Source organism: Mercenaria mercenaria, chromosome 14 (genome assembly GCF_021730395.1).
Source record: "Mercenaria mercenaria strain notata chromosome 14, MADL_Memer_1, whole genome shotgun sequence".
NCBI lineage: Eukaryota > Metazoa > Mollusca > Bivalvia > Venerida > Veneridae > Mercenaria > Mercenaria mercenaria.
This window is the reverse complement of record NC_069374.1, coordinates 54,052,101-54,069,650: the sequence shown is the minus strand read 5'-3', so window position 1 is coordinate 54,069,650 and position 17,550 is coordinate 54,052,101. Positions and strand designations below refer to the sequence as shown.

At 36.4% G+C, this 17,550-nt stretch overlaps 1 protein-coding gene across 2 annotated transcripts; it reads left to right on the top strand.

Annotated features, from left to right (window-relative positions):
• Positions 1 to 2,399: 2,399 nt before the first annotated feature.
• LOC123526879 (uncharacterized) lies at positions 2,400 to 15,946 on the top strand. Of its 2 annotated transcripts, none has more exons than XM_053523520.1 (8): positions 2,400 to 2,539; positions 7,056 to 7,117; positions 7,495 to 7,592; positions 8,281 to 8,608; positions 11,395 to 11,572; positions 12,719 to 12,966; positions 14,566 to 14,785; positions 15,718 to 15,946. In XM_053523520.1, exons 2-8 carry the CDS (start codon positions 7,057 to 7,059, stop codon positions 15,920 to 15,922), a joined length of 1,338 nt encoding a protein of 445 aa, XP_053379495.1. In that variant the 5' UTR covers positions 2,400 to 2,539; position 7,056; the 3' UTR covers positions 15,923 to 15,946. The 2 variants fall into 2 exon arrangements, with proteins under 2 accessions (XP_053379495.1, XP_053379496.1); XM_053523521.1 differs by lacking the exon at positions 2,400 to 2,539 and adding an exon at positions 6,458 to 6,540.
• The last annotated feature ends 1,604 nt before the right edge of the window (positions 15,947 to 17,550 follow it).

The window sequence follows — 17,550 nt, the reverse complement described above, 5'->3', positions numbered from 1 at the left end:
TTCAACATTCTGTAAAACAAAATATATGAAGGCCTAAATGAAAGACAGAACCAAACAGACTACATACAGGCCGGTATTATGAAAACAAAGTTAGAATATAAGGAGGAGACTTTAATTTTTTGTTTGTTTGTTTTGGGTTTAACGCCATTTTTCAACAGTATTTCAGTCATGTAACGGCGGGCAGTTAACCTAACCAGTGTTCCTGGATTCTGTACCAGTACAAACCTGTTCTCCGCAAGTAACTGCCAACTTCCCCACATGATTCAGAGGTGGAGGACTAATGATATCAGACACAATGTCGTTTATCAAATAGTCACGGAGAACATACGCCCCGCCCGAGGATCGAACTCGCGACCCCGAGATCCGTAGACCAACGCTCTTACCTATTGAGCTAAGCGGGCGGGCTGGAGACTTTAATACAGCATAGCCTACAGAAATATATGATTGAAAGTTAAAGTTATGGCGGGCAAAATATGAAAAAAATCGAAAATTCTTAGAAGTGCTCTGATAGAGTACATATAACGTGACAATAATAATGACGTAATATTGACATTTAAACCTAAACAATGGTTTTAAGAAAAGTGTCACTTCACCGTTTATTTTATTTTTTTTTGCAATCAAAGCATTAAAGTGCTGACAGTAAGTGGCTCATAGCAGATCATGGATGCCAGTTGGACAATGTATGTAATTATCTCGAAATTTCGAGCTAGTAATCTGAAATTTCGAGCTAATAAATAAAACGCACCCGACACTAATGCTCTTGCATATGTCTGCGCGACAAAGCAAAATTTAAACTCTGTAACTTCGCGTTGTCGCGGTGGGGTTATAAGATTTTTTCACTGGTTGTAGATGCAGATGGGAATTTCCGGCCTCGAGGGTAACTGTTTTGGCGGTAACGAGCCTCCAGCCTCGTTACCGCCTAAACAGTTACCCGAGAGCCGGATATTCCAATCTGCACCTATAACCAGTGGCAGAATCTTTTTCTTACATACCGATATCAAGAAATAATAATAAAAATAAAAGGCTGTGACTAAATACAGAGTTGGTGCACCTGTGATATATTACAGACTCCGGTATATACCGGATTAACTAAATTTGAAAGAAAATATCTTAAATGTATATATTTTGTAACCATGGTGATACTAACCCTAACCTCTAGTCAGTATATTATGCATTTGATACTCTAAATGCGTGCGGACATGCAAAAAAATGAGTAATTTTGCCGTGTGCTCCAATGGATAATAATTCCGCGCAGGCGCAGAACGGCTGCACCAACTCTGCAATGAGAAACATTCAAAATAAAATCCATCGAACGGCTTTCTTTCTAGAACTATTTCTTATAGCAGCGTATTTAAACAAAGCGCGGGAAAGCCACGTCCCATCTGCACCTACAGCCGGTGATAGAATCTTTTTCTTGCATACCATATTCAACAAAGAAGAGTTAAAAATAAATTCAAACAAATGATTTTCTTATAGCACTTTTTTCTTATAGTAGCGTATTAACAAACCGCGGGAACTTTACGTCCGTAAACAGGAAGTACGTCATGACGTTACAGAGACGAAAACAACGTAAGAGTTCCAGTTTTGTTTTATCATCTGCAATGAAACGTTATGTTATTTCCTTAAAATAACTTTTTTTGAATCGAGAAATATATTATAAGGAACAAAAAGGAACTTTCAAGGTATTTAATTTTCATCCCGTTTTACGAAAAACATTATTATTACTACACACATCTTCTGTACACATGTAGTTCGTTATACGTCATTTACAGCACGAAAGTCATCTTACTGGGGTGTAAGATGGAGTTTTCCAGCACCGGTGAAATAAACAGAAATCCCCGTCTAAATTTGCGCCACAATCAGGTTTTTAACTTTTTTGCGGTGGATTTACAGCACAAGTTGAAATTTAAATGCCTAACTTAGTCGCGTGTCTAGCAGGTCGACAAGTCGATGTTGGAAACAGAATTCCGCATCTTTTAGCTCCGCACAGCTTGGAGGTGTGACCTTAGCATACATCGTTAAAATCGTCCTGGTATAAAAATTTGACGTTTTGCGCGATATTATCGACTTGTTTGGGTTTTTTAAAATCTTTTTTGTTGTGGGAATTTGACATCACGAAAAGCTAAAATTAAGCTCGCAAAACTTCCACTTTTCGCGCAAGATTACAGATCGACAAGTTAAAATTTAACACGATATGCCAGCGCAAAAAGTAGAAAATAAGGGCTTTATTTCAAGTTTTCGCGGTCCAATTTAGATAACAAGTTGATGGCGGAAACAGGATTCCGTAATTATCAATACATCTGTATGAAAATGTAATACAACACTCCCGGAGAAATTCCATAAAAGGAAACCGTCTTTAAAGAGCAAATACATTGCATACTACCTTGTACTGAATAGTGTGCCATTATACAATGTCACCACATAATTACAGGGGATCAAAGATAAGAGACACTTTAGTTTGTCGCATATAAGATTTAAAGTTTCCATCAAAATTTTGGCAAAACAACGAAGGTTACCATAGAAGTAGTTGGGACGTCATGTAAGTACGATTTTTTTATCATTTACAATACTTTGTCGTGTTTGTAAAAACATTCACTCACTATACCTATGATACAAGGTTAATTACCGTCCAATATATGACATTGACCGTCGTTTTTCGGCGTTAGCTGAATAACATGGATTTTGACCCAGATTGTATAGTAATCTGGACATGGAACAGGTGCGTGCTGAGAAGATAAACCATTTATTAGCAGAGCTACCCGACAGCGTCGCATTACGGTTAGACGTGTGAAAAAGAAAATGAATAAAACTGTGTACAGACATTACTATCGAGTTGAAAATTCGTGGTAAGTTTTTGGAATCGGTGTTGTTCGGGTTTCTTCCAGTACGCAATGCTCATAGTAATTAATCAGTAAGACGTCAATAGACGCTTGCTGTTTACAGTTGACAAAAGCGTTTCGCTTACTGCTTTGAACGTTGAATAAAAATGTAAATGAGCGCCTGATAATAAGAATTTAGTACTAAATACATTTTCTACGAAGAAAGAAAGGTAAAATACAATATTTTCAGTGTGAAACGATTTTCGTCACGCTGCCGCAACTGAAGTTTATTATATATACTTATATTTGTGGTGATGATGTCATACTTCCACACTGGTGCAGTGGTTAGCAAGGTCGCGTTGAAATCCAAAGGTCGGCAGTTCGATCCTGACCAGAAGCGTCTTTTTTGTTTTTAATTTCTTTTTTATTTCAGTTTTTTTTTTATTTTATTAATTATGGGTTTTGAAAGTATTGTAAAAACAATAAAGTTATTCATGTGATATTTAACAAGTGTTTTGTTAGTGATGTCAGGTTCCAATGTTGTACTGTCTGTAGCCTACAGTTGTCAGTAGATAAAACTTTTTTTTAAAAAAAAAAAAAGGCTTTTGGATCAAAATTTACAGGCATTGAACTGTGAAAAACACAAAATGCTCTTCTCCCTGTTAACATATATTTCATCCACAAGCTTAAAAATCACTGACCAGAGTTTATTACTAGAAAAAAAACTATTGACTATAAATTATCAATAAACATCAAAAAGGCTCCTACTAGTAACTACCATTCCTAATCTGTATCAGTTGTGCTAAAAGATTAACCATAAAAATGTTAACTTCGCAGTTCAGTAAATAAAACAGAAGTTTTCGAGAATTTCGGCAAAAAAGTGATTTTCTCTGGGTAAAATTCTCATCATTTACATGTACAAAGCTACTGGTCGGGGGCCACCAACCGGACACTTTTAGAGGTTTTTCGCCATTTTCTCTTTCATTTCCTTCATTACAACTGTGAAATTTCACATGAACATAGTTAGGTGCACCCTTAAGAAGAAGACTTAATTTGTTTACCCCTAACGAATGATTAATGCCCTTTCTAGGGCCGAATGTAGGGTCAACTAAACTATTTACTTTCACTGCTTGGCAGTACCATATATCTGGACAGTTTTTATTTTTTACAACTTATGGGAACCTCTGTACTGATGACATTTTGCTATGTGATGTGAAAACGAGTCGAAGTATTCTGACTATTCATTATTGGCCTGAAAGATATAAATTTTATTCAGATTCTTTTTGTGTGGAAAACTGCTATATGAAAGTAAGAAATGCAGTGCGGATTTCCAAATCCCCCATGATAGTTTCATGCTTCAGTATGAATGACGAAATAAAAAAATGAAATTTCCTCCTCAATAAGTTATTTTTGTCAGATATAATTCCACATCATTGTTAAAAAATCAAATGTGTGTTTGACTAATAAAAGATTGCTAAAATTACAGCAAAATTTAGCAGCTACGAAACTGTCCGGTTTGGTGGTCGTCCGAATTTGGTGGTCCTCAACCAGTAGTCTTTTGGTTTTTAAACAAGCTTTGTACATGTTAATGATTTTCATTCTCCCATACCAGAGGTCTATCATAGCAGTATTTTGCCTTAAAGTTGGACACATTATTCTTTCTAAAAAGAACTCAATCTGACTAAAGTACATCTCCTATTACGCTACGCATAGGATCTGACAACGAGCTATTGATGGCCTCGTTCTGACAACCCTTCCGCTAGCCAATCAAAAGCTACCTTACAGCATTCTGTAAGCTTTATAAAGTCTTGGGTTTTGATATCAACAATTTTTAAGTCGAAAGATTTCAGACAGCCGGTTAGCTCAGTCGGTAGGGCACTTGCTCTTTAAACGAGAGGTTCCAGGTTCGTGCCCTGGGTTAACTACAAATTTTTCTTTCTCTTTGACATTCGAACAAGTTGTCTGATTGGTTCAAACAAAAATAGATTTGCGAAAATAAAAATAGCAATATTGGAAATCCAAAATAAGTAGAAGACGAATGTGAATGGGTCGTTTTCAGATCTTCGTTTAGAAGATCAAGTACTTTAGTCAGATTGAAAAAGAACTGTAACTTTCTTTAGATTTAATCTTAATGCATTCTAAGACATTCATTCATTAATCAGGAATTATCATTAATTCATGAAAATTTTAATAGATCTTAAAGAACATAAACTTCCTAAAACGGATCCATAATCCCAGGTCATTCCAGCAGCAGTCCTTTAATTTTCAAGGGGCACTGGTGATTTTTCAAGGGAGCTCTGCCTTCTAGGTAGCACCTAAGTTCATATTAAGTCTTAAATGACATTGATTATCAGAAGGCACATATTAAATGAAACATATTTAGTAGTTTTGTTAGCCTAAACAAAAATGATATATACTAATTTAAAGTTTTTAGTAATTTATCACCGCTAGAGAAATCGAAAGTAAACTTCTTCCCCCGTTGCGTGCCTCGCTTATGGATGAATGAGTTGTGGCTGGTTGTAACTGTAGAATCAGTATACCCGGTGTCGGACTGTACGCGGTTTCGAACACACGGCAAATTGATGTTCTGCGTGAAAATAAAGCAGAAAATTTAACAATTCTTTGTTATTATTTTATGAAACTGAGTTATTCCTTACATAATTTGACACCAGGAGTCTTTCCCCACTGAAGCCTCGCTCTGGCAAGTGCGACAAAAACAATAACAACATCAATGGAGGCCAGTAGGTCAGCTGAAATTTTTTAAATTTCATGAAAATAATGACTATGCAAACAACAACAATGTGCAAATTAAATTTAAAAAATACTATTCCATCATATATTGTGTAAGTATTTACCTATTACTTTACCAGAATAAAAATATTTCAACATTTATTGAAGGTATCCCAATCTGCAAATGTTTGATTTTTTTAAACTTAGAACTTAATCGAGTAATTAGAGTTATAGGGGTCACTACTAGTGGTTTTAAAAGTTAGGGTTTTATTTTCATGTCAACTGCTTTAGCCTTTTCCTGTACGCTGGTCGACATATTGTGCTAGTAGGTTACCTATGGGGGATTCTGACAGAATCAGCCAGGATGTCAAATCATGCTTATATCACTGAAAGGATACCTATTGATCATTTAAATTTGCTGCTTAGTTGGAATATTTGCAAATGAATAATATGTTCGTATATGCATATCCAAATATTTTCTGTCTGTACATTCTGTTTAATTCTGAAATTTTCATGCGCCAAACATTATTACCTCTACGCCGTTTGTCTTTTTAAAGACATTTCTTGTTTAATTATGCCTTCGACACATAACAATACACTTATTGATTTGCTTGACGGTCAGTAGCCTAAACTGTTTTGCCAGAGATCCAGAAGGCCGAAGGCTGACAGTTTTTATTGTCACATGACACACTCATAATGAATGCCCAACAATAGTTAATGCCACTGTCCTGTAGTCCAACGATAAATTCTATTTGGGTAAAGTAAAAATATGTCTAACCACAATTTAGAAGAATTCTATAAATTGTAAAATGGTATTTATATACTGGGACATTGCAATCTTTAGTATTAGAAATAAACTTTGTTTGGCAAAGTGGGTTATGTGACCGTTAAAGAAGAATAGGGATAAGAAATAAGTTGAAATGTCACTTGTAAAATTAATAGTTTAACTCTGGTTTTGGCAAAGATAAGGAAGAAAAATATACGCATTCGTGTAAGTAGGATTCTTTATATTTTATAATCTTGTCCTATTATTTTACTCAACAAAAGTTATAACAATTTTCATTTAGGAAAATTGATTAAAATATCAACACAAGTTTGAAGTAGATCTCTTATTCTTTTCAGAAAAAAAGCTTTTGTTTGCATTATTTTAATTACACAATCTAACGATTGTGTTTTGTGTGTATTTTCTTTTCTCTCTCTCTATCTTTGTGGCACTTACAACTACCATTATGTTTAAGGACATGTTGTACTCCTTTTCCACAATGGCAAATCTATGAATACTATTTACTGTTAAATATTTATCAAGACCTAAACAAAACATTGTCAAACAGATACTTTTTAACCCTTATCACGCTGGACACGACTGAACTGTTCGCCATTCAGACAGTATCTTTTGGTAAGCACCCCTTTTCATAGTTAATGGTACTGTCCAAATTGAAAAATGAACGAGTTCATTATAGAAATTTAGAAGAGTGAGGGTTAATGTTACTGTTATTGGTATTTCAGCATGATGAACATCAAACTGACGTGTACATCTGTCATCCTACAGCTGCTGTTTATATTTCAAGGTAAATTCATGAGAGTACAATAATGCTGTATTAACATTTTAGTTTTTATTTATTTTGGTTAACTTTTTAAGAACTATTTTCGCTTTCAAGCCATTCTTGAAGACCCAACCTGCCGCCGATGCCATACCCTTAAGGCTAACCATTTTATGTTAGAGTTGGTTCTTACGTCACAGGCACCTGCCAAACCGAGTAATGTTCAATCTCATTTGACCCCGCACCGAGCTTTCAAAGTCATTTAGGACCTCCTCATTCACAGTTCAGTGGTTTACAAAACAGTAATTATATTTAAACTAAGTGGATGGATATATATTATTATTTAATCTCTTCTCTTTGAAGTTCCATGCTTGATTTTCGTTCTACTTTTATGAAATTTTCAGTGCAGGGACAGTTTGACCCTATTGCGTTCACCCTCGGACAGGATTCCCACGTCAACATCCTGGATGTAGCAAATGCTACCCAAATACCATTTTCTGTGGTAAATATTTAAATTTGATTTAGGTTGTAGACCTGTGATGACATCTGTTTACGGATTCCCATATTCGATTTCGCCATTCTCCGGATGCTATGATTTCTTTTCATTATTTCCGAAGGATGCCGAAGTAGTATACGGAGGTTACGCAATCGCGCGGAAATAGCCGATTGTCATTACGGGTTCATCACCTTTTCATTGTCGTTTGGTGTTGTTATAATAAAGAGATATGCTAACTCTGTATTGACTAATTTAAGGATAAGGCATTGCTGCAACTACTTTAACGCCTTTAATGATCAGGTACACTAGAATCCCGTGCTGGTTAACGCTTTTTTGCTTTTACAAAAACCTAAGATTGCCTTCTTGGTAAAAATCATAAACGTTGAATTGCTAGTAATGTAGTGGACAAATTACTGAACATTCATTCCTATACGACATTCATGGAAAAACAACAACGAAAACTGGTATCAAACCGTAATAAGAACTTTGTTCATTGCGCTAATTTTATGTATGTTCTTCCCATTATTTTTGATTTCCTATTTTTGCGATTTTGCGTGGTTTTGTTTTAATCTTTGTCTCTAAGGATCAGTGTTGCAAGTTGGCAAGCAAAATGTTGATTCAAATAGTTTAAGCTTTTCTTTGTTTATTTTCACAGATGTTCACTAACCAACTTTCTTTGTTTATATTTTCAAAGGTGATCACTAACCACCAAGCTGCCTCACTTAACTCGGGCGTTTTCACATGTAGCGAAGCTGGATTGTACAAATTTCAAGTTTACTCTCTCACGAAGAGTGATACTAACGTGTTTCTCGAGCTATACGTCAATGATAAACTTGTCGCATCGCTTTGGGGCCACACCCCTGGAGACTATGCGGCCGCCGGAAATGCTGTTATTCTACCGCTGATGAGCGGAGATTTCGTAAAGGTCATGTCCAGGAGCCAGTATGCTGTTAATGTATATGGGACCCCAGATGAAATATACACGACTTTTACCGGCGTTCAGCTTGGCTCTCTGGAATTAAGTAAGTCGCTGTTTCAAAACATCAGTTGAGCCGCGCCATGAGAGAACAAACATAGTGCACTTGCGACCAGTCTGGTCAGACTCCATGCTGTCCGCTTTCAAGGCCTATAATTGCAATTAGAAAAACCGTTAGCGAATAGCATGGTTGCGCAGGCTGGTCTGGATCCATGCTGGTCGCAAATACACCCATGGTGCAGCTCATAGCTTAAGAATAAACTGTTAAATCCGCATACAAGACAACACTCTTAATATGGAACGCCAGATATGTCTTATGTTAGATGAATACGAGGTATCTTCTTTATTTAGGGTTGTATCTTCTCAAGATCCTGTTATGTCTCAGTAATTACTGTATTATCATGTTGATTTGTAATGCTATCATGACTAACATATGTACTGTTTTGTCAATGTATAATTTTGTTAATCGACCTTCCTATTTTCTTAAAGCAAATGCTATCGTATCCATTGAACATATCTTGTCAGAGTGACGTATTTTTTGTTAATCGACTATTTTGTTTTCGGAAAGGAACATGCTATCATGTCCAGTGTTGTATTATCTTGTCAGAATGACGTGCGATTTTGTTGAACGACTACCCTATGCTCTCATGACCAGTATTCCGATCCCATACATAAACAATGTAAAAACAATTGTTTTGCCAACCACCAGATAAACAGGTGTTAATGCGTGACGTCACGGCGATCTCTCCTATATATTATCTTGTCAGAGTGACATACTATTTTGTTAAACGACCATCCTAATATCTCAAAGCAACATTCTGTCTTGTTATAGTGACGGACTATTTTGTCAAACGACAAAGTAACAAGCTATCATGTCCAGTAAATTTACTATCTTGTCAGAATGACATACTTTTTTTTAAACGACCATGCTATTTTCTCAAAGTAACATAATATCTTGTCAGAGTGACGTACTAATTTGTTAAACGACCACCCTATCTTCTCAAAGTAACATAACATCTTGTCAGAGTGACGTACTTATTTTGTTAAACGACCATCCTATTTTCTCAAAATAACATGTTATCATGTCCAGTGAACATACTACCGGTATCTGTATAGGTAGTATACATACTGGACATGATATAATGTTACTTTGAGAAAACAGGATGGTCGTTTAAAAAAATAGTATGTCACTCTGACAAGTTAGTATGTTCAATGGACATGATAGCATGTTACTTTGAGAAAATAGGATGGTCGTTAAACAAAAAAGTATGTCACTCTAACAAGATAGTATACATACTAGACATGATAGCATATTCCTGTCAGAAAATAGCATGGTCGTTTAACAAAATAATACGTCACTCTGACAAAAGATAGTATTTTAGGTGGACATGATAGCATGTTGCTTTAAGAAAATAGGACGGTCGTTTAACAACGTCACTCTGACAAAATAGTACATACGTTAGAGATGATAGCATTGCAAGTCAACATGATAACACAGTAATTAACAAGACATAACAAGGTCTTGAGAAGATACTGCTCTAAATAAAGAAGATATCTTGTATTCATCTAACAAAAGACTGCACCGGCGTTCCATATTTTAAGACATATAAGTATTAAAAGTAGTCAAAACTACAAAAACTTTTTAAAACAAATCACTTTATTTTTAACCAACGTTTCGGCAACATTAGCCTTCTTCAGGGTTCAAAATAAACATAACAAAGGAAGTGACGTCAACGTCAAACGACGTCGATGACGAAAACGTCAAAATTAAACAAAGAGTTTGGCGTAAAAATCATAAAAAGAATCATAGTATGATACATAAATACTGGTGAAAAAATGCAGTATAAGTGCAATGATTAAGGAATGGCACCAGTAAAAACTGATTATGGAATACATACACAGTAATAATATATACGTATATAACGAGTATTTCAGAAAGGCATTAATACAGAATTTTTGAATTCATTCCTTGTGGAGACACAGTGCCCAAACGATACATCCAGGAAGTCTCTTTTAAAAGCCTTTTCCAATGATTAGTTACTTTATCAATGGGCATAAAAGAGAAATCCTGAATAGTATGTCCTTGAGAATTAAAATGTTCAGAAACAGGTTGTGCAGTTACGGCTGTCTGTTGTGTATTACTTTTACCAGCACTGCTACAAGTTAATTAATCAACTATGGAGGGGGTTAGGCATATTGGTTGCTTAACTGTGTCATGAAAGTGCATACCTTAACAGATGCATGCTATCAGTTAAATTCCTTCAAAAATTGTACATTTTCAAAAATGGTCTTACATCAATGCCAATAAAGTGCCGAGCATAATTTGCGCTTAAATTCGCCTGTCTCACTGAGTCCCATTACTGGTCATAAGGGCTTTTATAATTTGATGGCTAAAAATGTACTTGCGCGTAAAATTCAGGACTCTTAAATATTTAAACCTTTTGAATATATTAAAAAAATACGCCCGATTTCTCGATGTCGAATTTAGTTTCCAGTAAGCCATTTAAGAGCATCCAGTATTTTTTAAAAAAAAACTTTTTGCAATTTTCAGCATATTTATTTTTGCCATAATTGTTTCGTTTGTTATACTGGTTTGTGCATTTGTTGAACTGTTTTTGTGAAATGAATCACAGAACCCGGCAGAGTTGGAAAAATGTTCAGTTCAGACATGGTGTCTTCCACATAGTCATCATAAAAATCATTCACCTCGGCGGGGGATCGAGCTCGCAGTCTACAGGGCTAAATGGCAGATTTTTTGCAACATTGCTGAAATAATAGATCTTTGAAAATAGACAAACTAACATGCCTTATTTTTATTTCCATTTTATGAAGACACTGAAGGTTCTAAATTGTCGGCATTTTCCGTCACTTTAAATCAACACCAGGATATAATTGGAGGCCAGAACGTCTTGTACAATAATATACTAACTGACGTAAATGGAGCTTATGATGTCACATCCGGCGTATACACAGTGCCCTCTAGCGGACTGTACATTTTTCACTTCTTCAGGTAATGTTTAATTTCAGATATCGTAGAATTCTTACGACTTTTTTCCGCAACAGATCAAAGAGCATAGCATTTTAAAAATCCCAACTGCCTGTGACGGGATTCGAGTCCGTGTTGCTCGGGTGCTAGTCCATTGCTCTAACCACTGAACCAAAGAGTCGGCTTCCTTACGCACTTGTCTGAGATTGGCTTAAAACTTACAGGCTCCACGTAAGCGACCGTAACAGCCCCTGTTCAAAATAGTCATTATTTATGATGACTTGTAAGACATCTGGCATAGAAAGTGCCATTTTCGGCACGAATTAAAGTCCGGACAAGATCCCATCTTTCGACTTTTAGGCGTAACAAACTAAAGGGCAAAGCATTTTATAACGAAATATCCCAACTGCTTGTTGAGAGATTCGAACCCATGTCAGTTGGGTGCTAGTCCAATGCTCCAACCACTGAACTTAAGAATCGACTCCCAGACGCAGTTGTCACAGATTGGCTTTAAACGTGCAGGTTTTGCGTAAGCGACAGTAACAGTATGATTTTATATTTCTAATGAATTTACACCGTATTGGTTCGGCACTTCGGCCGATAAGGTTTTTTCTCCGTTTGCAATATATGCAATCCCCGGTTGGAAACCATATTCTCCGTATGCGCTTCACATATAGTTGAATGTTAATTGACACTGTGCCCACTTCCTTAAAGTAAACCTAAAGGCTTATAATGCCTTTGTTTTGTTTAAAATGTGCCTACCACATTTTCCGTTATGATCATAAAATATATTAAATATCAAATTCTTTTTAAATCCTATTTCCGGTAATTGTTTTCTATAATACTTGTTTTGATTTGAATATTGATGAACATATTAGAAAGTTTTATTGAATATTTTGTTTTTATTACCTCCCTTTATCAATTAACTTTAAATGTTTATGTGCAGTATTAAAAGTAGAGCGTTTCTAACCATGTTAGTATGTATACCATCTATTTTGATAGCTGTTTCATCTGTTTTTAACATAAAAATCTGTAAAACTGTCTGCAACTACGCGTTGTTCACACCTGTTTTACCTCTCATTAATAAATTTTACGATGGAGATGAAAATAATAGAAAATTCTATGTAAAATGTCTTTTTATGTAAGGTTATTTAGTTAGTTACCTTATAGCTTAGCCCGCCAGAACAAAGAGTTATACCAAGACCTGTACCACAACAATCAGTATGTGTGTTCGATATACGGACTAACCGACCAGGACTGGGCTGACGCCGGAAATACCGTGCTGCTGCATCTCAAACAAAATGATGAAATCAGCATCCGTGCGGATGGAAACAACAGTCTTTACGGAGCCGCCGATCAGATTTATACCACTTTCTCAGGGGCTCAGTTGGTCACAGACACTGATATGAACTCTGGTCGTAAGTGGTTTCTGGCGTTACATTTTATTATGTTTTTCGAATAATTATCGAAATATTAGAGTGATATTTTAAAAAAAAACTATATCTGTTATTTTCACAGTGAAAAATCCAAATATGTTTTTCACTGGTAAGAAATGATAAAATCAGTAAATTTAGTCAAACCATGAAATGAAAAGAAAATTTGTTTGTTTTACGTGTAAGATTGAAATATCTTTTACTAATGAACACAATATCTTACATTTCCACTCTTGGTAATATCGCTTGTGAAAGATATTTCAATCCTAGACTGAAACAAACAAATATCCTCTATTTAAAATATATATCATATTATCGTTATATAACGCCCATTTCATGATAAACACGTTCAAAGTTGCTTTACATATAGCCAACGCAGCCACACAGGGCGCGAAATTCATCCTCTACTAGCACACACAGAGATATCCGACCAGAGGGACAGATTGAGATAAAGCCCTCAGAACAGATAGAGAGAAATTCTTTTTAGATACAGGTGTGTCTGGCTAACTTAGCCTAGCTCTTTGCGAATAGGCAGTCTGGTTCTTTAACGTGCTCGGTGTATAGCACCGATACACGCAAAACCCAACCAGTACAGGCCTTTTACAAGGGTGTATCCAGGGCGATATGATTTATTCGAACGGGAAATGAGGTGGGCGTGGGGATGGGGTGAACTCCTCCCGCTGGTGGCGGCACGGAAGACCTCCTCCTGAACATTTTTGAAATATTGACTTCATTTGGTGCAGTCTGGCTGCTTTTTAGGGTAGTACTTTGACAAAAAATTATACACACATGCGTATTACGCCCTTGTCTTAGTTAGGTGGGAGACACTCAAGAACATCTCAGAAATTTCCGATTCGAACCCTAGACCTCTGCATTGACAGTCAAGCGTGTTACCGCTAGACAACCGGCCCACTTTATCTAGTATCTGTTTCATTTGTTTCGCATTTATATGCTATAAAAATGAACAAAGGCAAATATTGTTACAAAGCAGAAGCTGTAACCACGGTCATTTGGACAAACTCTTTGTTTTGCAATAAAATGCTTAGATTCAGACAGAGGTTTATAGTATAAATCATATGTGCAGCTGTCTATTGTTCTGAAACCAGAAATTATCACGTTTATATTCACCTTAACCCCACCTTTACTTATATACATGGAATCAACTGACAATTTATCGGTACTACCTTTTTAATTACGATCCCTGCTGTTTGGTCTGTCTTCCAAATAATCAGTCATTGTAATTTCGATGGACTGCCTTTGCACAGAACACATATACCAGTCTGTTTTGCGAAGGACGGGTCAATTAAAAAAAACCCCAAAAAAACCCAATTATAGTCAATTTGTTAGACTGTGCTTTGAAAATACATTATCCGTTTTTTAGAAGGAAAAACATACTGCATTTGCTGATTTTAAATATCTGCAGAAAAACACTCAGTTCTTTGAAGTAGTTTGCATTCAGTTTTATGCATTTACTGACTGCCTATTTGAGAAAAGTCACGCATAACAATTTCCGCTTACCATCATGCCAGAGCTAGAAGAACCAATCACTGTTTCTGTAACAAATTGGATTTGTTCTATTTTTAGAAGAAAAAATCATTGCGTTCTCTGTTGGACTGTCCCATCATGCAACAGTCACCAGTAATAACAAGGTTATATTCGACCGGATCTTCCTTGATCTTCAACACGCGTATAATCAGATGTCTGGAGAATTTATTGTCCCTGTATCTGGACTGTACGAGTTCAACTACCATGCCCTTGGCAAGCAGAATGGAAAAATCTGGCTCGAATTGGTACATAACTACAGGTTTGTCGTGCTTTAGAAATATTTTTGTTTTGTTAATTTCGATTGTGTCGACGTGCATGCATTTTATGTCTTATTATTTATTATTAATCTTTATCTAACCGTATCTGACTATCATCACTTAGAAATGATGGGTTTTACTTAGATATGCATAAAATTAAATGTTACAGTCGTATTATAATCTTAATCATGGGCACCGTAAAATCTAAGTAGGGTTGCCTACACATATCTGAATCATTGGCACTCACTGAGATTTGAATACTTGATACTCAGAGCCAGAGCATGCCAGCCGCAGTTTTATTTACTTAGAAACGAAGCAAAGAAAAATAAAAGTAGTCTCGATATATGAAAGTCTACAAAATGTACAATGGATCTCATATCCCATAGCTCTACATTGAAAAGCGAAACTCATTTCTTCAGTTACTTTTCTCGGACTTTTTATTTTAAGCGACACGAAGAAATTAAATGCACTGAGTACATATGTTAACTTTATACTTTGCAGTATTGTTATTATGTCTCCAACCAAAAAGTAGTGTGGGAGACATATTGATTTACCTCTCTCTCTCTCACTCTCTCTCTCTCTCTCTCTGTGTGCGTGTGTGTGTGTGTGTGTGTGTGTGTGTAACAAAGCTTGTCCGCACTCTAAGTCGAACGTTTCTCATCTGATTTTCACCAAACTTGAACAAAATGTGTTTGACCATAAGACCTCTGCCAAGTTCGATAATTAGCCAAATCCATCCAGGCACTTTTGAATTATGGCCCTTGAATTACTGATTTGATCCACTCGTCCAGACCATCCAACTGAATCCACCCATCAAGACCATCCAGAGAAACTAGACATTTTTGATAGGAACCACTCGTTTGAACAAACAAGGCAGTTGCGGGAGACATGCGCTTTTTTCAAAAGCATCTCTAGTTTATTTTTTATTTTACAGATATGTAAACTCTCTGTACAGCCACACACCCAACCACTACGCCACTGCCGGAAATTCTGCTGTCCTAGACTTAGACGCTGGGGACGTGGTCTTTGTAAAATCTCATGGTGACGTGGACCTGTATGGCACCGATAAGGAAGTTTATTGTACTTTCACTGGGTATTTACTTGCCCCAATTAGTACCAACAATGAAATTGTTGGCTAAAATAAAGTCACACTTATACAATTAGTTTTGTGTTCTGTCATCGTTTTTTGCACACAGTATCTCAGATTCATGACCCTAGCAGTACCTATTGTAAATAAAATTCAGTGATAATAAATAACCATGAAATCGTACCTCGATACATAAAAAAATATTCAATAACTGACTGATATGCTAGCAAAACAACATAAGATCTGAATGTAAAATCCGAAAATAAATTGAGAAATAATTCTTAATACATGTTTCGTGCATTGATCGTACATGTCTTCTAGTATGTCGTGCCGACTAGCCTTATCTTATCACTCTTGCTTCATGTTGCTTCATAAAAGGACGTGTTTGGCATCTTCATATGAGTCGCACCGTGAGAATCCTAACATATTGCGTTTGCGACCAGCATGGATCCAGACCAGCCTGCACATCCGCGCAGTCTGGTCAGGAGCCATGCTGTTTGCTTTCAACGCCTATTGCAATTAGAGAAACCGTTAGCGAACAGCATGGAATCTGACCAGACTGCGTGGATGCGCAGGCTGGTCTGGATCCATGCTGGTTGCAAACGCACTATGTTGGTTTTCTCATGGTGTGGCTCAATATTTTGGCGACTAAACTTTTGCACATACATATACCCTTAATAGTTATGCTTTTTGCAAATCACTACGAATCACGAATAATCCAGATAAAAGGTTGTTAACGTAATAGGCCATATGTCGCGAAAAGGCTGTGGCTCATAAGACAAATGCTGTAATTGACATGAAAAGTTGTTTTGGCAGTGCGTGTCAACGAAGTGACTGTTTTTGTTGTTGTTGTAATATCTAAATTATTAGATGCATTCGGAAAACGTGTCAACTATTTTACTGCTTCACAGTAATTATAGTAGTAAGTGTTGAAACTCGGAAATGAATAACAAAGGCCTTCGCCCTCATTAGCTTTCGCTCGATTCTTTAGTCTTTGCGCATGGCCGCTCAATTAAACGATACTCGATAATTAATTAAAGGGTTCATTAATTGTTTGTACACTGTGGTGCCACACCGACGAGCGCCATGTTCATAAATTTGCTTTACATACATGCATCAGATGCAAGATTCATTGTAGATCGGACACTACTAATTTGGATAAACGTAGAAAATCGTTTCTTTGTATATTTTTGTTAGGTAGTGTCTGTACTTCTACACATATGAAAAAATAACTTTTAACAACGCGAATGCCTTATCAATGTTAGGAATCTAAATGTAGGTTATCAGCTCTTGCAAAAGAAAGAAACAGCAGTTCTAACACAAGGCCGATGCTATGATAAAATGCGTAAGATGTGTCAGACTGATTATGACTTCCTCCGATATTACTTCTCGGAGCATGCGTTTCGTATATGGCTCTTATATATACTTGTGGGTGGACACACGTGATTCAAATATAGTTAGTCCATCAGCGAGTAGGTGAAAACAGACCGAGTGCAACTGCACCATCCCCGCCCACCACACCTTATTCGACAAAGGAAAGTGGAATATCATATGCAATGTTCAGAGTTTGCCCTAATCTGGCATACGTAGGTCAGGTTAACAAAAGCATAAAAATTGTACGTCCACATCGTCAAAAAAGCATGCCAGTAAAACGACATGCTGCCTTCAGACAATTCTGCT